At 41.9% G+C, this 22,310-nt stretch overlaps 1 protein-coding gene across 12 annotated transcripts in view; it reads left to right on the forward strand.

Annotated features, from left to right (window-relative positions):
* The window catches only part of map2 (microtubule-associated protein 2), a 75,322-nt gene that overhangs the window by 34,882 nt on the left and 18,130 nt on the right, over positions 1–22,310 (forward strand). For 7 of the 12 annotated variants that reach the window (XM_068702599.1, XM_068702631.1, XM_068702638.1 and 4 more), the window contains 6 exons: positions 4,981–5,235; positions 11,857–11,946; positions 12,999–13,073; positions 15,431–15,646; positions 17,643–17,930; positions 19,338–22,184. In XM_068702599.1, the coding sequence (XP_068558700.1) occupies positions 5,034–5,235; positions 11,857–11,946; positions 12,999–13,073; positions 15,431–15,646; positions 17,643–17,930; positions 19,338–22,184 (3,718 nt within the window). In that variant the 5' untranslated portion in view covers positions 4,981–5,033. Of the gene's footprint in view, positions 1–4,980; positions 5,236–9,300; positions 9,376–11,856; positions 11,947–12,998; positions 13,074–15,430; positions 15,647–17,642; positions 17,931–17,959; positions 19,205–19,337; positions 22,185–22,310 lie in introns of those variants that run through there. The other 5 variants (XM_068702680.1, XM_068702663.1, XM_068702646.1 and 2 more) reach the window with 5 other exon arrangements.

The raw sequence follows: 22,310 nt of genomic DNA on the forward strand, positions 1-22,310 counted from the left end.
CTGACATGTTGAAAGACAGTTTATCGGCCCTGCTTCATCTCTCTAAGATGGACACACATTGGGATGCAGTACATGCTTCAATCGACAGGGGAAAAATTGTCTTGAAACAAATGAAAATGAACCGGAGTATTTTTGCAGCTGCCACGTTTATCATGAGAATACTTTTGGTTGCTGTGTGATGATGATGTTCTGTAGGAACAGCCTATAATTAGCCTACAATCCACTAATATCTGCAAGCTCTTGCTTGATCATTTATTCAGCTAAGATGATTCATCTTAGTCTATGAAAACTGTATTGCCACAACACAATTAACAGATAAACACTGTGTTTAGTCACTGAGCTCTAACTTCCACACAAACTAACAAAACACATGAGCCTCTCAGTTTTCATGTTTTAGAAACAGTACACTTGTTTCTCTGTTATGACAAAATTGAGTTTACAAAATGTACAAAAAAATAAGAGTTTTTGTAACTTTTAATCTGGATTTCAGGGTGAAGAGGTATTTTGACCATTTGGGTATTTTATTTCCATCTCAACCAGCACTAGTCTTTGATAGTGGGCTGGCACTGTAGAAGCAATGGTGGTGAGGAATAATTTTAGCCTTTGAAAAAACATCACCAAGCTCTTCCTGCTCAGTGACGAGTGCATTTAAGCACCAAATCAAACTTTAAAATGTTGCAGTCCATCTCTTGATGGACTATTTTTATGTTTCAGCTGGTACACCTGCTATATTTGAGACCGTGGGAATGGAAATGTGGTGTTTCTGTGCTCTGTTTTGACTCTACTCATAATAGTGTGTCCTTGAAAGTAAATCCTCTTTCTGTTTCCTGAACATCAGTTATTTTCTATGGATTTTTCCTCCTTTGAAAAACATGGTTAGAAAAAGTAAGTCTTTTCCCTCCTTTGACAATCGCTAAAGGTGTCCTTCAGTTGCGGTGCACCAATATGATATATATGTGTGTATATATATATATATATATATATATATATATATATATGTATATGTATGTATATATATGTATATGTATGTATATATATATATATATATATATATATATATATGTATATATATATGTGTGTGTATATATATATATATATATATATATATATATATATATATATATATATATATATTTACTGAATTGTTATTTATTATTGAAATTATAAATCATGAACCAGTAACTTGGTAAAACACTTTTCAATTCAGGTGTAAACCTATTGAATGCAGCAACAAATTGGTCAAAACTTAAACAGTTTTAAACTGGAATTTGAATTACTAACTGCGTAACATTAGAACAAAATGTATTCAAACCACAATGTATTACATTAATTACATCACTAGTCACAAACTAGTGCAAACAAACACATTTTGTTATTTCAAAATAAATTGGCTTTGGCTTTGCGGATATTGCAAGTAGCCGCAGAACTTGTTGGCGTATCAAGCATGAAATACAGCTGACATGTTTGTTGTTAGCTCCTTCAGCTACATGGCATTCGATACATGACGTAGTACCCAGATGTGCAGTCAGACGTGCAACAAATAATTTAATTGAATGTGAAACCAAAAGTAAAACTAACACTTGGTACATAACGCTATGCTTGTTACGTAACATTACGTAATTTACTGTAGTTACGTTGTAAGTAGTTGCGTTACTTTGTAACATCAGTATTTTAACACGTACCATAATCCTTTTTTTTTGTTTTTCAAACCTAACCAATCGTTTCACAATGTTAACCACGTGACAATGTGAAGCCTGATATGACGGTTTTTACTCTAATACCTTATTGAGTTATAAGTCACTATCCAAAATGTCCAGTGGCAGCAGTGTCAGGCACCTGCTCACTATTCAAGTCCATTCTTCCACGGCAGAGAGAGAGAGAGAGAGAGAGAGAGAGAGAGAGAGAGAGAGAGAGAGAGAGAGAGAGAGAGAGAGAGAGAGAGAGAGAGAGAGAGAGAGAGAGAGAGAGAGAGAGAGAGAGCGTTTAGCATCATCCATCCCTCTGGCAAAGGGCCAAGTGCAACAGACTTGCCGTCTACTGAGACTCTCAACGTCTAACTCTATCATATCGCCATCTCATTCCTCACTGGACACAATGCCTTGAGGACAGTATATTATCTGGACAATGTACTTATAGTATCCTGTGATGTAATATTTTTGGCTCTTTGCCCTATGAACCCTCTCCACTTTTCTCCTCAATGAGCTGCCTTCTTCGCACTCTCTGCTCGTCATACTCGCATTTTTTACATTGTACCAACCGGTGTTTTTTCTGACTGTAGAGCAAATGCACGGCATGTTAATTAGTAGAGGTGAGACACTGTACTGCATTGCAGTCCCAGCTTGTGTTTGAGGCTGATGAGAACGGCGTACTTTCTCATGATAATGTCGCCTAATGCCTCTCTAATCTCTAAAGCCAGCATGCTGAGTTTTTATAATGCTCGGTAATGGCCGCCCTTTTTCATGCTCTAACCTGTCAGGTGGGGGCTGTTTCATTCACACGTCCTTGCTCCCAAACATACAGACGGCAGACTAAACACTGCTGCACACAGCAGCTCAATGGGCCTCCAGGAAGCCAGGCCAGGACCCCCGCCCCCTCTTACCCCTCTTACCCCTCCTCATGAACCACCGCTGACACCCTGAGTCTGGCCACCAGTCAGAATAATCATGGCGGGTCTGGAAATCAGCCGCAGAGCTCAAAGTGACCTTCGTCATCAGACAGACGGCAGTGAGACATCGCATTAGGACAGAAGTGGGGCACAGTGGTGGAAAAAGCAACAGAAGGGACAGTGGCGGTTAAGGGGCGATGCGAAATGTACTGCTGAGACAGAGTGAGCATTCTGTGAGGAGACTGTGCTGTGTTGTGTGCTGTGGAGTCTCCGTAGAGGCCTTCATTCACAATGATGCTCCCCTCAGAGCTGAGTCATGCAAAGCTCCACTGACTCCTGACTCTGATCCATACAGGCTGCAAGGGGCTTACAGACGTCACATACTCTACTCTGTTCTGTTCTATTCTTTCTCTCTGTTTAATGATATGCTGCTCCTCTGTGCTCTATCCTTGTGGTATTCTATTGCAGTGGTTCTCAACCTTCATTTGTGAGATGTAACCCCACAGACCTGTACCCGACATGTTCCAATTATGTTATATATGTAAATATTGACTCATATATATATATATATATATATATATATATATATATATATATATATATATGTATATATATATATATGTATATATATATATATATGTATATATATATAAATAAATATAGTGTGTGTGTGTGTGTGTGTATATATATATATATATATATATATACTGTATATGCTTAGGCTTTGTGTGTTTTCGACCACACAAACAGTCACAAACAGTCAAAAGAATTCTCTGATTTATGACCAAAACTTGCCAACCTTATGACTTTCCCATCAGCCTCAGCTGTACTTTGTTTTGGTATAATAAATATATTAAATATCAGCCTTACACTACTTTCTAATACTATTTTGATTAATTTTCCTCCAAAACACAAATATATGGATAATTTTCTTTTATTGGTATTCTATTCCTTTCTATTTTTTACTGTATTTTATTCCATCCTGTTTCTGTCTGTCAGTGTTCAGACAGTGAGCAGTAGAATGTAATGCATTGTGAATGCAGTGACTAGTGCTCACTGTAGCAGTGCTTTGTTTCCAGGCTGCCGTCATTGACTCCTGTTTTCTTCCCTTCTTCCCTTCCCCAGTCTCTGTGGACTGCAGAGTTAAATGACAAATTGCTCTTTCACACATCCCCTTATGCACAACTACACAGGCTGCCCGGAAAATTGCTTGAAGTACACCAGCCACAATCCTCCTGCAACAATAACAAACTCATTTTTTGAGCATTTATGGTCTCACACTTGTCATTTTCTCTCTCAGCGCTTGGTCTCTCTCTGTGTCCATCCTTTCACACCAAGGCCAAGTTAATTTGATTGTTTGAAGGCCACTATGTGCTGACATTGACGTCAATATCTATGAAAAAATGTGGAAGGACATGGAATAAAAGTAAAAATTAGATTGAAATGGTGAAAGAAACGTGTCGAGCTAACTCCAATATCCACAGAAGAGGAGCAGAGCCTGAGTTAGTCTTCACGTTCACAACCTTGTGTATTGATCTTACGCTACATCAAACCCATTCATCTGTTTTCCCCACCTTCTGCCCAATACTGTCGAAGAGATCATTGAATCCTCCTGCCGGTTCCTGCCGCGGGGGATTATGTGGTTTGATCAATATTTCCATTCCTTTGCTTCTTTGCTTGATCTCCTCTCCATGCTGTTCTGATCAATCATCTGCTCACAACAAGGGATTACATGTAGTCGTAAGGTTCTGGTCAACACTGGACATATCTGTAGAGCGGATCACAATGCCCCTCACACGCAGTGTATGAAGTGTGGCATTTTTTGTTTTTGGTAATATTTACTGTTTAGATTATCAGATAAAATGACGCCGCAAAGGCTTCGTGATTCAAACTATTTTGTCTGACGCTGAACTGGATCTTGTCAGTTTGATCAGAGCCCACCGTACATCCTCACAACTTTGTCAAAGTCACACAAATTCAAGGTCTGCGCTGTTCATCTTCAACCAGATGTGATTTCCACCTGGGCCACTCGCTATATGAGTCATTATATACAAACAAATCAATAGGGTTTAATCCAGTGGCTGTCACCTGCCCGCTAACACCCAAGGACGGTGTTTCACACAACCACCTACACACTAACGCACACAAGCACAGGTGCCCTTTCACAAGTGTTGACAGTGAAGCTCAGTGACGCCGCAGCGGGGATTATGACTGACTAAAAGAGATTTGTGAATGTGACTGATGCAGCGTGTCCTAGAGCCTCCTCTGGTCGGGACGCTCTTCACTCTCCTTTATGAAACTTTGCTAACATTGCAGTTGATACCGCCGACTTTTGACCGTGCTTTTGTCTTCTCTCCTCCCTCCTCCACCCACAGAAGGAGAGAACCAAACCCTTGCCCGCCTTCCCCTGCTGCTAGCTAGCACCAGCATGGCAGACGGTCGACAGCCAGAAGACGGTGCCCCCCAGTGGGACCCATCAGCGGGGCAGGAAGCCACGGACACCCATGGAGCAAATGGCTACTCCTCCTCCGCCTACAGGACCTGCCAGCCCAGCGTGGCCACGGGATCCTACTCTGCCAGGGAGAATGGTTTCAACGGGGAGTTAACTGGGGCCCCCGCTATAACTGCAGGTAAGACACGTTTCTAATATTCATATTTTTCTGTTTTACATTTCAGCAGACGCTCACCTGGCATCTACTTGCATTCACGGATTGCTCAAATAAGAGGGATGCAATGGGGTCAGTGTGGCTTATTGCATTGTAATCGCTGAAAAATAACTTATAGTAGAGTAAGTGTTGCTTGTGTTGGAGAAAAGGGAAGAACAAGTCACAGTTTAGCCAGCTGAAACACTTCTGGTCAATTCATTTTGTGTACTGCCACAATAATGACACAGAAAAGTGTCCTTACAGTTTGATAAAGGAGACAGAGTAGGTCTGTGTTTTACGATACTCAAGTGTATGTGATTTGGGCTTGTTTGTGTGTGTGCGTGTGTGTGCGTGTTGAGTGTTTACATTAGCATATTTTTTGTTATCCTTCCGTGCATTGCAGGGTTTGTTGGTGTTTGTGCATGTGTTAAAGAGTGTAAGTGCATGTGTAAGCTTTGTCTACGACTATTGACAGTGTTTGTGTGTTAGTATGTGATGTGGTTTTATGTGTGTGTGTGTGTGTGTGTGTGTGTGTGTGTGTGTGTGTGTGTGTGTGTGTGTGTCTCTTCTTGTGCGTGGGTTTCTAGCACTCTCAGTCCTCACTAGAATCACACACTGTTAATAACGGTGCTATAATTAACACAAAATCGGTCTCTCTGCCCCCCTACCCCCCCCCCCCCCCCCCCACTCACACCCTGGAGAAAAGAACAATAATGTACCAACGGTGTAGCCATGGAAACGGCTCCCCTACAATTCACTTTGCCAGGGCTTTTGTTCTTTTTGGCTGTAACTTAAGATTTCCTCAGACAAGACCATTGAGCATGCGATGACCCAACTGACACCCGTTTTAATTCACTGATAACAGCATTTTTGAATATAGCTGCTCATTGCTCATTTGACCATTTGTATGCCCTTATGCCCATCTTCAGTAATTTGTATCATTCAGTCTTCATCAAATTTTCTAAATTAAAGTGTTTGAATAGAAGATCTGACTTTCGTTATCAATATATCATACATAATGGCACTTGATTCATATATATGTGTATATATATATATAGACTTTAAATAACAACCAATTAATGTCAACAAACTAACACTAAAACTATTTGCCCAATGTTTTTGCACATTAATCTTCCTACTTGTTTGTGCATTCGGTTTCTGTCTCCACAAATGGGTCAACAAGTTCTCCAGTAAACATAATGTGTGGGTAGACACTTTTGTCTTACCTGTAAATGTCAACAGTTATTTCTTGCACAAGCTCTGTTGTGTCCCAGAACAGTAACAAAACAAATCGCACAGCGACTCATCTTTTATCCTGTTATATACCGTATATTTTACATATTTTTTGGAAAAATGGACTTTCAATTCAACTCACATTTCAGGGATTTCATGTCATAAAGCAAACTTGGATTGGGTCAAGATCTGTCTGATGAATACAGTCAATTCAATTCAAAATAGTTTGACTCTCCTTTTTAGTTTTGTGAAGAAATTGTTTTTCACTTCGTATCCAATTGTCACATTTGTGGAAGGAAGAGTCTTTAAAATGTCCCATCACATCTTGTCAGCGTCATTTTTATACTCAATTGCACCTCACAAACTGATGACTTTGGTAGTAAGCCAGTCATGGGTAGTGAGCTGTATCTCTGCATTGCTTTGCTTGCATCAAAATGGTCCCTTCAGTATATGCACATTACTCACAGTGTTTCTGGTGCCACCAAAAGTTACAATTATTTGTGGCGTAAAACATTTTAATCTATTTGCACATCAACATTTTTCCCCCACTGAATCCAGTAGGGCAAGACCAACATCATTGCAATAAATGTAATCTGGACAATTTAAAAACATATCTAGTGAATAAAATGTTAAGTACCTGGACCGCCCCTTGTTAAATGATGACCCACTTTGTATAAATGCATTTCTCTCTGATACAAATGCGGCTAGTTTTTAGCCAGTGGTCTTACATAATAAGAAACAGCAAAGGCCTCATGTGTTCCTCTGGGTCGTTATTAGCTCGGATCAAAGATATGAGAGCTGTAAATAGCCTCCTTCTAACTTCAAAGTAATGGCTTCAAACTGATATCAACAAGAAAACTGTACTTTTGTTTCTCAGAGAGGGAAAGCCAAAGATCTACGTCCAGCATTTAGAAGTGTGCCTTCTAAATTCTAAAACAATGGCTGATAGCCATGCACTGACGTATAATCATCAGCATAATAATGACATATCTTCACGCCAGCTGTCTAACCAAAGCTGTCTGCAGAGCCTTTAGTCGGCATACATTATTGTTGCTCCAGATCAGGGCAGGCCAGGAGTAAGTGGGGCAGATTGGGAGACATGAGGGCTGATATCAGCACTCGCTGGGCCTTCTCTCCCCGTGAAAAGCTCTTCAGACACAACGAGAACTATCGAGGCACAAAATTGCCCTCTTGACTTTCCTTTGAGACAAAGTTGAAAAAAGCCGGTCAGCCATGCTGGAAGTGGTCAGGAGTAAGAGATGGCAAGATGGAGACAGAAAGAAACACAGTGAGTTAATAGAAATAGAAAGAATGCAATGGGCTGCATTCTGGAGAGCGGTTGGCTTGCATAAATCGAGCAAGCCTTTGTCTTTTGTTATTGTGTAGACTGATGTCCATGTCGTTGAGCTGACACAAGTATCTGGGCATACTGTCAACATGCCTGGACACGATTTTCTGTTGTTGAAGTCCCTCCATCTCATCAGCCTAAATCAGTGTGATTGGCTGCAGCAGAAAGGAGATTTTCACAAATGAAGCTCTGATGTGAAGTATGGACACAAACACAAATTTAGAGGAGTGTTCAATCACAACTTTGCCTCAGATGGCTTTACAAGCTGTAATATACCCTCTATTATCACCCTATATATAACCCTCTATTCTTTGACCCTTAATTTGGATAGCACTACACAAAAAACAAACATAGTAACCCCAAGAAGAGCAACAGAGGTGGGATTCTTCTTCCAAAACTAAGATACTATAGATGTCGTATATACAGAGGAGACAGAAGTAGAAATGGAAAATTACAGTCCAAATTTCAGTACAATAATATAATATATAATTATATTCAATGGATTCTGGAGGGCTTCAGGAATTTATTACAGAAAGAAAATTTGATACCACCAAATGAAAGTGCTCAAAATGTTTTATATCAAAGCATTGTTCCTCCTGCAGAAACTATACAAGTGAAACGTAATGTTTAAACTCTCATGTGGAACAAAACTCATTCTATTCAGGTCACCAAAAGGTTTTCATTTCTTTTTACCATACGCTCTGTTTCTGAAACCGTATTGAGGAATTCTTCTTCTTCGTGGATGTGGAGTGTGCACGACCACTATCTCACTACCGGATGTCTGGCCGTGATACAGTGAATGCTGGCTGTCAGATTAAAGACTGTCACAAGTATATGTGCCACTGCAGGCGAGTTAACTCATCAGAGCATTGGAAAGAAAGACAGAAATGTCATCAATGGGTTATGTGTCATGACATTGTCAGTATCGCAAAATTACGAGATCTGCATTACGGAAATGACGAGGAGTCATAATTACAAGACAACATGAATGGATGCATCATGCTTCTATGAATTAAACAAACAACTTTGTTTGTTCCTGTTAAGTGACATCCTGCGGTCATGTGCTTTGTCCCTTGACATACCTTCTTTTTAATTTATTGTATTTTCACAGATTAAGAAATCAAAAACCATAGATACTATTTTCCACTCAGTTTGTGGTTTAATGTGATTCTGTCAGAAATTACCTTTTTTTTCCAGGATGCAGAAATCTGGGTTTCGATTTTGAAACATTGGCTTGAATGATCAGCCACATCACAGCCATGCTTTCCTCTACTGGAGGCAGCAGACGGAGAGGTCCCAAATTAGTGGCCCGCTGGTCTGTTGCTATGGCAACCACTTGCTTACCACATTTCGGGTGCCGGCTGCTATCCTATACCAACCGGCACTCCTGCTCTCTCCTTGCCCCCTCAGTTCTGCTGTGTGTGTGAATGTGTGTGTGTGTGTGTGTGTGTAGCTGGCTGTGTGTTGCTTTGACTCGAGGCTTCCAGTCGTAGTCTCTGCTCAGAGCGGAGAGCATCCTCAGCATCAATCTGCCTGTCTTCCAGGTAATACATTCTTTTACTTCATTGGGGGAGAGTGTGTGTGTGTGTGTGTGTGTGTGTGTGTGTACGCCGTTACTGTTGATTATGGATGTAGATACGCAGATATGACGCAACCTTTTTCTCTATATTAAAGCAGCTAGTTGTGAATGTGGCTCCTTCTCCAGCCAAAGCCAATGGAAGGCGGTAGGCTGTGTCATTTGACATCACTGCTGACCAGACTAGTTGTCATAACTGCCAGCTGGCTTTGTGGATGTGACACGGTCATTGTTTACGGAGATTTCTCTGTGAATGTGCATTTCTGTGGATTTGTGGATTAATTTAGTTAAGCATACTATGCATGAAGCGTCAAGAGATTAGTCCAGTTTAGTTTTTCTGTTTTTTATTTATTTATTTATTTTTTATTTCTTATTCACATTAAACTTCAAGAGTTTTTAGAACCTTCCTTTGGAACTTGAATATATGCTATATATTGTTACAATACAGATAAACTTAGATAAAGAGAAAATGCCATTTTTAGAACATGATCCAGGATTAATTTTGAAAAAGCCACACATTTTTTTATTAGCATATTCTCCCTGATTCTCCCATTTACACTCCACCACTGATCACCATGTTGTTCTCCGTTATGTAACTGGCTGGGTAGCTGAACCTTCCCTTGTTCACCACTCCTAATACTTTACCTTCTCACCTGCAGCTGGTCAGCAATGTCATGATTTTTTTTTTTTTAACTGCTTAATTTTGCTTTCGCTTCCACAATTCTATGTTAGTTTTAGAAAGGCTTCTGTGTGTGTTTACTTCTTGTTGTGCCATGCATTGGTTTAGTTATTCCCAGGGTTTAGGGCTCTGTCGACCACTAACGGAGTACCAACATTTAGTAAATTCTTCAGGCACAGACTCTCAATGGTGTTGTCTCACTCAGAACATGGAACTATTCACATCTTGAGCGTTATCTGACTCCAGGTCTAAGCTACAGGGGCTGTTATTAGTTATTTGATGTCACAACCATTGATTGCGTGTAAGGTTTCTGCTCTGTTTCCAAGTGTTGGAAGCAAGGGGGTTATTTTTGCCTGGAAGCAATAACTAGGTGATGCATGTATATTACACATTGCTATTGAAAATGGGAAATGGCTGCTCTGAGTTGGTGAGTGGGCTGTGTTAATCGTTTCCGGAAGAAGTGTGTGTGTGTGTGTGTGTGTGTGTGTGTGTGTGTGTGTGCGTGTGTGCGTGTGCGTGCGTGTGCGTGCGTGTGCGCGTGTGTAGTTGCATGTGTGTATGTCTGCCAGCTTGTTTGTGTTGATGTGTGGGGGCGATGTCGGATAGAAAGAGGTCCTGAAACAGCAGCAGTAAAGCATTACACTGCCACCCAATCCCACATGACCACTGTTAATATGCTAATGATTCATGGTTTGATTCAGAACTCTACAGTTGTCCCCTCCATGCAGTATTTCAACTCATACAAACAGACTGATGTAAGCTTAAATGCCAAAACTGTTTTATTGAGTGTGACCTACCAGTGTCAGAAAGCCAGATGGCGTTGATAGCTTCTTTCTAAATACTGACACTAGTATCGAATTGAAGAGTGTACATCTCATATTACTTACATTTTCTTGCAAAAGACGGAATTCAGTATTCGATTTTATGAATGTTAACTCACTGCAAGGCAAAATTGCATTTCGGTGTCACCTTGAATAGAGGAAAGAGGAAGAAGGGGAATTGTATCAGCAGTCTGGCTGTTCACAGTCCACTGCAGTTACTCAAAGAGCTGAACATCAAAGAGCCCACTTCATCTCACACTAACTTCCATGGTTTGCTTTATTCGAAAACCTTTTGTTGCATTTTTAGTCTGTAAGAAAATCTTGATGTAAAACAATATTTTGCTTGGCGGTAGCTAAATAACCCAGGATTCAGTTTTAGTCTGCTCTTGTTTAGGGATGCTGGGTTTCCATAGCGACACTCAGCCTTCGCCAGCAGCTCTAAGCATCCCTGCAGTTATGGTAACAATTCCAGCTCCCTCACTGGGCTTGATGCTATTATTCAAAAATACGCTACAGTAAAATGGTTGGAGGATTATTTTTTTTTTACATGCTGTCCTCCAGCAACATCAAGTCATCTCAAGTCAATTTTATTTACACTGTAAAGCCCAATATCACAAAGCACACATTTGCTTCAGGGGGCTTTGCAATCTGTACAGCGCACAACCTCCGCGATCCTTTTACACCCTCAATTTAGATAAGGAAACATCCTGCTTCACATCCTCACACAGTTATTTTACAGATTGAATCCTGGAAGCTGGCCCAGTACAACCACAGTGCCCTGATGCACTGGAGCAGCTTGGGATTTGCTGCATCTTTTTTTCCAGCAGTTTTGGGATTTAAACTTAAATTAATTAATTAAACTTTCCAACCTAGCCCACATCTTCGAATGTTTTTTTTTTTTTCCAGTAATGATAACAATAATTGATTGACCTTTTGTGTTTATGTTCAGAGCAAGTGTCAGCGCGCATCGTGCAGGAAGTGACGGCAGAGGCAGTGGCGGTACTGAAGGGAGAGCAGGAGACTCAAAGGCTGCCATCCGGTAAGCCACACACTCTCTCACACACACACACACACACACACACACACACACACACACACACACACACACACACACACAAATGCACACACACACATTCACAGACGCAAATGCACACACACACACACACACACACACACACACACACACACACACACACACACACACCCACGCAAATGCACACACACACACACACACACACACACACACACACACACACACACACACACACACACACACACTTGTGCAAGTGCTGCAATCTTTCTTCCATCCAGTCACAGTGTGATGGAGCCTATCTATCCCTTGCCATTGGACAGGGCCCATACTGGATAGGTCACCAATTCACCTAAGATGCAAAACCGCGAAACACATTTATTTTGCTATTTAAATATTGCACTCTTAATGTTTCACGTCAAGTCTGTCCTTCAAAAAGTCTTCCCCCCTTTTTTTATCATGGGAAGACAGCATATGTACAAATTATTATGTACAATCATTCCCGGTAAGCATACGACAAGCTAAGCAGAGAAGAGAATGGGGAGAGATGATAGTTATCCCCAAACCCATGTTGACATAGACTCAATACCTACATCTGTAGTTACAGACAGTGTTACAACAGAGTGTTGAGGTGAGCAGTGCAGCAGCAATATTGCTGAGCATTGGCAACTTGAAAATAATGCATAAAAGATGCGTCGCAAAGAGCAGAGTGTGTTAAGTGTGAATGTGGCAGTTGTCTACCAGAACTAAAACATTGACTGCTGCCGGCACATACCCACAAACTATAACAAATAGCATTATGGGTAATGTAGGCAGAAGGCGTTGACAAGGAAGTAGAATTTGTGGAATAAAATAGATATCTCTGGTTCTGCAGCATCAATTTAGATTTTTTTTTTTTTAAAACCTGACCCTTGTCGTCCTTCATCTTCATCTTCTGATTATAATACAGTTTCTTCAGAGTTGATCAAGCCCTTAGCTAGATTGTATTGAAGTGAATGGCATCAGTTTCTTTACAATTATGACTGTACTGTTTCTTCCTCTTCCTCTATCTCCCTTTGAAGTTGAAGACACCACAAATTTGCCTCCCTCTCCACCCCCCTCACCTGCTGCGGAGCACTTTGGTCCTCTGGAAAAAGGTAGGCCAAGAATGTGATCAGTGTGTTTAAGAGTATGTCTCTAATGGAGGGGATTCTGGTGTCCTTCTTTTCCCCAACTGACGCCCTGGAGTTTTGTGATCGCCACCACATTGGAGTGCTGATGTTGATTGGGTCTGGGGCTACTTAAAATCCCCCCCCCACCCTCAGGACATGCCCCACCTACAGGGGACAACCCACACATTGGTACCCGTTCAGGAAACCTCCACATAAAAGAGTTTCTAAAAGCAGGAACACGTTTTCCATTTTTCAGACATCCATTTCCTTTTAAATCCTGCTTCCTCCTCATCGTACACCTGGAAAAGATACAAGTCGTATCTTCATTGTCATCACTGTTTATCTCTAAAAGAAAAGAGCGCCCACATGCACGACTGCCTTGTTACAACGAGTGCACTCTTTTTTTTCATCCTCTTCTTCCATTTCCCTTTCTAACATCCACACCTCGTCTCCCCCACACACTAATATGACAGCCACGTTAGGTAGCCCTCCCACTTGTTTGTCTTTTTTGTTGTTTTGCATGTCTACTCATGGTGTTGTGTTTTCTTGTGATTGCCCTCTGTCAGTCTTTTTTGTATGTTGTTGGGTTTTTTTGGCTACAGATCAGATATTTTGCTCTATGAACATAACTTGAAGACATAGTGCCTTCAAGTGAAAGGCAAAGACTAAAGATAAAAACCTAGCAATAAAAGTAAGGCGTAAAAATGAGCTAATATAATAAATTCACTACAACTGTAGCAATGCAGTCTAGATAAACTGAATCATCGTAGTAAGTTAGTTAGCCTAGCTGACCATTCAGGCTCTAACTAGGCATACTAGCATATAGCTGTGTGTGTGTGTGTGTGTGTGTGTGTGTGTGTGTGTGTGTGTGTGTGTGTGTGTGTGTGTGTGTGTGTGTGTGTGTGTGTGTGTGTGTGTGTGTGTGTGTGTATGGCCATTAGCATTGTGATACAGTTTGGTTCTTCATCTTTGAAGTGATTATTGTGTACAGTGTAACTAAACGGTCAGTCGACTCTACGCTGCCTGTGTCTTCATGTCTACTCAAGTCACAGTCTGGCTGGAATGTAATGAGGAGTCAGTTAGATGGGTCAGCCATGCACCACATAGAGATGGTCAGTTGTGGTGACATTGTGTTTCGAGTGCACTAGAAGAAGTACGTAAGAACGATTCGAGGTTTTAGGAGTTTTCGACCGGAGGTGTTCTGTGTTCTTGACCAGATAGAGTGATGAAGAGATGTATTTACGCGGGCCTCATTGTATTAGTGGTCATGATACAAAACAAATCAGTCTTGAAAGGTTCAGTCACGACCTTAGAGGACGGTGTTCTTTTAAATATTACCTTTTTGAACTCTGCAGAGGTTTTCCCTTTGTTCTAACAGAGGACTGTGTCTTTGAGGTTTTTATAGGTAAAGGGTTTGTTCCTGTAATGGCAGTGGCAAAGCACACATGTTACTGATTGTGTTACGACTACAACTACTACTGTATTAGTATTATAATTGTTGTGTCTGTGTTGTGTGTCTTTCATTTAGATTTAATCATTCATACGTGAAGCGGTTTGTATTGTTATCTTCCTCAAACGATGCAATATACAAATTTTGTTTGTGGTCAGAGTAGGGCTGGGCCCCAAAGCTTTGTCCCCTTTGATTTGCTTCTCACTGTCTCCTTATCAGTGTCCCGTGTGTTATGTTTCTCTTGCTCTCAATCAAGCTTTGTCTTCTTCTTGCATCCCCCTCTCTGGTGAATCGCCATTTTTTTCCTCCTCAAGCTTTAACTTCCCTTTCTCCGCAAAAAACGTCCATCTTAAGAAGTAACTTGAATATTTATCTAGTAAAGAACGAGGCAATGGTTAATCATTTCCTGAAATACACCTGGCCCCAGTTCAACTACTGATTTAATATGACCTCCTGTTCAATCAAGAATCTAAGAACCTAAACCAAAACAAGAAAAATATAAAGATCATAAATTGTTGCAATGAATTTACTTCCGTGAAACATTTTGCTTGTATGTTATACACAATTTAATTAACAGAGGCCAACAAGCTTCAAAACCCTTAATACATAATGCAAATGTATATGGTGCAGTTAACTGCCATTGTTAATTTAAAGTTTTTTTGTTTTGAAATTGCATAATACCTCATCATTGGCATTCTATCGATGTTTTCAAAGATAAACTCGATTGAAAGACTCAAATGTCAAATCACCTTCAAGATGGACATTCTTTGGTGTGTTTTCCATTTTTTTTTTTCTTTTCCTTTCTACCCTTTTCTTCCTCTTCACTCTCTCTTTCAGTCCGTGTGTCCAGATTTCCCTGCAGTTCTTCTCCTTGTGTCTGTCTTGTTTGTAGATGTAGGGGATGAGGAGGAGGCGGGCCCTCTCCGCCGCTTCCAAAATTCTCGGGAGAGGTGCAAGTTCCTCGCCCCCTCCATCTCAGTTTCCGTGCCCGAGGACGACCCCTACCACTCCGACGAGGAGTACTATGAGCACCCATTGTTCAGCCCAGAGTGGACGCACTCGGCTTCTCGCCCCACAGGGCAGGCCGTGGCCTTTAGACAGATTGAAGGTGAACCACGCATGGTTCCTCTTTGCCATTTCCCCCCTCCATTCCTCTCTCTCTCTCACTCTGTTTCTCTCCTTTCTCATTTTGACGCTAATTTCCTCTCCTTCTGTGATTTGACCTCCTCCCTCCATCCCTCTTGTCCTTCCGTCTCTCCGTCCGTCAGTCCGTCTACTCGTCTATTCGTCTGTCCTTGTGTGTGTTTGTGTGTCCTTGTGACGTTTGTCTGCTCAAAATCTGAGCAACTTCATATTTGTTTAACAGTCATATTTCTTTTTTTTCATTTATTTCACCCAAAGCCATGCTACTTGTGGTTGCCATGCTGTTAAGTCCGACACATAGCTGTGAAGTCTCAGAAGTAGGATTCACTTAATGGACATGATACATTACAGCTCTCATCAGTAAGACCACATGGCCACCAAGGTTCACTGTTGGGGCATAAAGTAAGGTCCAAATGGCTTTCATGAATATCTCAGAGATACGGTGCATGATCGATGACCTCCATGCACAAATTCCTCTGCACCAATCATCTCCCAGAGTTATGTTTTGGTTTATTCTTTAAAATGACCCCTCAACCCCTTAATTATGCCGAACCATATCAAACCCTCTACACACATCCTAAGTTACTGTCACCCACTCACTTTGGCATCAGGGAAGACTTTCAGCTCCACTCACTCGCAAACACCTCCACCTGCATAGAACGTTCCACTTTTATTGTCGTTAGAAACACAACATGGAGGCAGTTTAAAGGGGAACTAGGAACTAGGGTATTTACACTTAGACTGTTGAAACACACAACATAGCCTTTTACGTTATCCATCCAACAAAATAAATCTTTTGATTGGGCAGCTTCAACAGAGGACAACAACTTAATTTATACCTCTGTCGGCTCTCTGATAAAACTCAACTCCTCTAAAACACAAGGCCTTTTAAATGTTACATGGCTTTTCAGCCACAGGTCATATTGTAATTTGGCCTTTTGTGCTCTGATTAATTTGACATGCAGTTAACAAACCATAATGAAAACTCAACTCCTGGCATTTGTTCCTAGTTTTCTTCACCACTTTGACCCATTCGCCAGGCCAAAGTAGTCACCCTAGGGAAAACACTGGCATTCATTCAATAAACACACAACAAAGAAGAGATATAAAGAGTATGCCATTGACCGTGAAACTGCAGACATTTGATAAATAGTGTTAATGTAGTTCCCTCAACCCGTCATTGGCACCGCTGACAAAGAAATCTAGTAGAAACATTGTATTTACCAACATCTACGTCACATGCAGCAACACTGGGCTGCAAAGCTTCTGAATAAAACTTTTGTTACTACACAAGAACTCAAAATGTTATACTGGAATGGCTACTGGAAGTTGTATGCCAGCACATTGTCCATTACACAGTTAAAAAATCCAGTCCGTGCAATATCGAGAATCTGAGGCACTCTACTTTTTGGTGTAATGGACTGCAGCTCTTCAAGGTTGCCTCTTCTCTTCTCTTTCAGAAATGCTCTGACTAGAAGTGCTTCAATAATAGTGCAGTGTTAGGCCATGAAGTGTTATTAAGACTTCATTTATGTCTCCATTTTCCTTTAACAACCTCAGTTGTCAATGATGGTCGGTCAATCTGGGTTGAAGGCATGGTGTATGCCACAGAAAATGAGAAATGGAAATAGTTGTTGTTTTTTATAGTAAATAAAAAAAAAATATTGATAAATAAATGTAATGCATGCCTTTAACTAACATATCTGTATACTGTAGTTTCCTTGCATACTGGATACACTAAGCACCCAAAGTAGAAAAGCATACAAACAGAATGAAAAACCACCCACACACTACACTCTGTTCTATATGTGTAATGTACCTATATGTGTGAACAGACATACATTTTAGGTCATCTTTTCCCAGAGCTGAAAGTGTCCCATCATAAGTTGTGTTCTCACATAACCCAAGTCTGTGTTGCCTGTAGTCTTAATGTGTCCCCCTCTCACCCTGTTTTTGAGAAGAAGAGACCATGGAGGCTCTTACAGCTGAATACGAGGAAGAGGTGGAAGAGGAGGAGGAGGAGAGTGCAGAGGCAGCAGAGTCCGAGGAAGCTCTTGATGAGCAGCAGTGGAGCGGGGAAGAGCCTGAGCTGGACAACCCCCAAGCTGAGCCCTTAGAGCAGGCAGAGGCCATAGACGAGGCCCAGGATCTAGACCTGGAGCTGGGCGAAGCAGCTAGTGCTGCTGCAGAAAGCTCTGTGGACAGAGAGGAGGAGGAGGAAGCAGAGGGTGGGGAGAGCCCTGAGACAGGTGTGTCCTGCTCTCCCTGCCGGCATGTTACTGTATTGTGTACTGTATAAGAACACAAGATGTGTCAAAAGGACCTCATACGCATTATAATTCAGGTGGAATGGCAAGTAATCCCCACTGCGCTCTGCTGTGGCTGCAAGGCAACACAGGCTTGTTGGTGAAAAAAGTCACATTCTTTTAACTTAACCTGGTTTTATTGTGTGCTATCTTTGCGCTTGTATTTTCTTTTTCTTGCTGTGGTTTTCGGCACCGTGTCGTATTGGTATGATGAAGTGAACGTAGCAGTGCTTTTTTTCGCCGGCTCTAAGCTTACAGGTTACACGTTGTGTTCACAAGTGGCTTGATGCTGGTATGCCAGTGCGGTGCACTTTTCGTAACCATGCATCATACGTTCTAACCATGGGTCACTCATATTATTATCATGATTTTGTGTACATCATTTGCAGGGGATCTTGTGTTGGCTGTCTCATGTCAAGTGTGGTACAGTTGCCTCATCAAATGCATTATCATATCAGCAAAATTACAATTCATTTGTTTGTTTTTGTCACTGTTATTGACTTTTTATGGTATTTTTCTGTCGTTCAATAGTAAGGTTCTTCTGCATTAGTGTCAATATGCTTTGGATTATATAAAGACAGTATGAAAGTCATTTTTAGGAGCCAAAATTAATTGTATGTTAATAAAACTATATGATAAATTTAAATTGGGGATTCATTGTACAGTGGAAACTTCCTTCAGTGATCACATCTGTCCAGGTTAAGTTGATCACTACTTTTTTTTTTTTTTTTTCTCCTTCATCACAATCACTATCTAACTGACACTATATTTATTGAACTAATAAAAAGTAATGAAACTGGCATCGTTGCTATTTACTGATAAAAAAAATCCCAAAGGTTATCATGTATACAAATACCCCAAATGAACACTACAAGCAGACTACTTGATACTTGAACAGAATTTGTATACATAGGAATGACTCCGTCCCAAGCTGTTTGATCCATATAAGTGGTTGATCACTGTAACCGTGATCACTATAAGTGGCTTCCACTGTAATTACAAAGAATGACAGAAATACTATAATTTTGTTTTATCTGATGTTTTGAAGAGTCGCATGGATATCCATCCCATCTATTATTGCTTGTTCCCCATAAATCAGCATCGCAGTCGCCCCATGCCGGTTCCGTCACATACCATGCCATATTGTGATCCATCTGTGACTTGGTGGGCCCAATAATCTCACCGTATTTCTTCAGTGATGGCCGTATCATTGTGCTGTAAGTTTCTGAGGAGAGCTTTGCCTGTTTCAGCTTTCCCAGTCCCTAGCTTAATAAATATCTCACTCGCAGCATGCCAAAGCATTACTTTTCTATGTTGATCAAAACAGCAGACTTACAGATGTCCTTTCAGCTTTGAAGATGGACTCAGACAAGCAGGGAAGCGAGAAAAGTGGTTCCATGAGCCCAGACAGCATTGGATCGGAGAAACGCCCAGAGGAGGTTTTTGAGCCCCAGATGCAAGGTTTTTTTGCTGGTGAACGAGTTGTACCAGAGAGCCCCACCAAGGATATGCCGTCATTTGTTCCTCCGAATGTTGAAAACCAAGCCAAAGAATATACCAGATCACTCACACTTCAGCCTACATATGGCGAGCCAATCACAGTGTCGGAGAAACAGCCGTCAGTGGAGTTGGTGGAGATCAGCAGTATCGGTGCTCCCCCTGATTTATCGTCACTTGGGGACAAAGTTCAAGGAGGAGACTCAACAACTGACGCTAGAGACAGATCTGGCATGTCAGCATATTTTGAAACATCAGCCATGGAGGTTGTTGAGGCTCCCCAATGTAAGGGCGAGGGTTATTACGAACTGAGCAGATCTGGTGAAGAGAAGAGTACAGTTCATGCCGGACCGGAGATCAGCTACAGCACACTAGCTGAAGCTCAGGATAAACCCAACACTAAAGAAAGTACAGCAGAAGACACTCGACTGTTCACAGTTCCAGACAGGAGTAGTGAATGCAGGCTTTCCCCGGGTAAACTGGCCTTAGAGCAGAGGAGTTACTCACTTAACATTACTATTGGAGCAATGGATCCGAGTGGCCAAGGCAGACCTAGGAACTTCTCCCCACTAGCCACAGATATCATGTCATACACTAGTGGAAGTCTAGATGAGTCAGCAGACTACCTCCCAGTCACTACACCATCTGTGGATAAGCCTCCATCTTTGCCTCCTCTGATCCTGGAGACTGCAGCCTCCATCACCTCAGATTCTTCATCTCCTCCAAGGACCACTGAACCGGTTTCAAAACCCAGCCCTGAACCAGATTCACCAGAATCACCGCAGCCCCTTCAGAGCGCCTATAAAAATGGCACAGTGATGGCGCAAGACTTGCCTGAGATGCTGGACCTAGCTGGTACCCGTTCCAGACTTGCATCCGAAAACACCGAACCAGACATCACCAGGAGAAAGTCAATTCAAGGTGATTTTTCAGCCTTCGATGACCCACTGGCTAGCCTAGTTTCAGGGGAACTAAGTCCTGGGGCCAGAAAGAGTGAAAGCCAGCTGGAAGAGATGGGCTATTGTGTGTTCAGTGAATATTCAGGACCCATGCCATCACCTGCAGATGTGTTGAGCCCCACAAACATTTCTGCACAGGCCTTTACCCACTCCGTCCTGGAGGCGAAAGTGGCTGAGCAAGCTAGGAAATTAGCAGTCAGAGACACATCTATGGAGGACCAGAGCCAGCCATCAGGAGTTGCTGATGTCACTGAAGAGAAAGACCAGAGGCAAGTAGAGAGAAAAGATTCTGCTGAAGAAAAGTGCAAGGTTGCAGATGAACAGTCAAAAAGATCTGTTGGAGAGATGTCACTAGCTCAGCCAAGTGAGTCCTTTGTGACACCAACGGTCACTGTGACTCTAGAAGAAGGCGGGAGGTCATTTAGTGACACAGAACGACAAGCAAGTGGCGAAGGCTCAGCATCAGAAACCGAGATTGCCGACTATGAGAGGCAGATCCGCAAATTGGAGATGGAGGACAGGCCTCTCAGTATGGAGGAGGAAAGAGAACTGCAGGAGCTTCGGGAGAAAGTGAAACTGGTCCATCAGGAAGCCTATGAGGAAGTGGATGCTGAAGATGTGTACCAGCTGACTGGTGTGGCCAAGGATCGGATTGCCAGGCCTGTCAAAACTTCACCCGCTTCGTCTGTGGAGAGCAACATCGATGATGATAAGCTGCTCTCTCCAGTGCTCTCACCTTCAAAGCTTAAACAAAGAGAAGTTTACGGTTCCCCCAAAAGAACAGTTTCACCAGTGTTAGGAATTAACAAAGAAAAAGAGGAGTCAGAAAGAAAAGTTAGGGAAGAGCAAGAGAAGGAAGCAGCCGAGAAGAAAATGAAAGAAGAGGCTGAGATGAAAATCAGGGAAGAAGCAGAAAAGAAAGAAAAGGAAAGGAGAGAGAAAGAAGAGGCAGAACAAATCCTGAGGGAAGAGACAGAAAGAAAGGAGAAAGAGGAGAGAGAGATGAAAGAAAAAGAAGAAAGAGAGAAGAAGGAAAGAGAAGAGAGGGAAAAGATGGAGCAAGAGGAAAGAAAAAGGAAAGAGCAGAGAGAAAAAGAGGAAAAAGAAAGAATAGAGAAAGAGTTGCGAGAGAAGGAAGAAAAAGAAAAGATAGAAATGGAACTGAAAGAGAAGGAAGAAAAAGAGAAAGTTGCTGAGATGGACAAAAAGGTTGCAGACAAGCTTGAGGAGATGGCGAAGCAACCAGAGGAAAAAGCAGCCGCGAAACCTGTGGAGAAAGAAGCTGAAAAATCTGTGGAGGCTAAAAAGGAGCAAGACGAAGATGAGGAAGAGGTGTTAGATAAAGCAGGGGCAGGAGTGGTAAAGGAGATCCCAGAAACTCGAGCTGCCATCGAATCAGTGGTGACAGTTGAAGACGATTTTATCACTGTGGTCCAGACCATTGATGAAGCAGAAGAGCCGGGACACAGCGTTCGTTTCTCTGGTTCACCTGAGGCTGAAGGCCTTTGTGTCACTTCCCAGAAAGAGGAAGAGGAGGAAGAGGAGGAGTCTGTGGAACTGGCCCAAGAAGCAGACTTGGAGGCTGCAAGTCTAGAGGAGGTGGTAGATGTTCTTGAGACCCCTGCCTCCCCTGGGAAGGAGGCTGAAACTATAGACACTGAAGCACCGACAGAGAGCTACGATAGAGATGAAACCACAATGGACGACTCCATCCTGGACAGCTCCTGGGTTGACACACAAGGTGAGATCTCTTTGATGGTTTATTCCTTTACATTGTTCTTTTTTCCCCATTTCTTTCTTCTTCTGCTTCAAATATACACATTGATGTTGTCTCATGTTTTTCATGTCTTGCTTTGCTACACTGCAG

This window comes from Cebidichthys violaceus, unplaced genomic scaffold (genome assembly GCF_023349555.1).
Source record: "Cebidichthys violaceus isolate CVI_PGR_0920_01 unplaced genomic scaffold, fCebVio1.0.p SCAF_11, whole genome shotgun sequence".
Lineage (NCBI taxonomy): Eukaryota > Metazoa > Chordata > Actinopteri > Perciformes > Stichaeidae > Cebidichthys > Cebidichthys violaceus.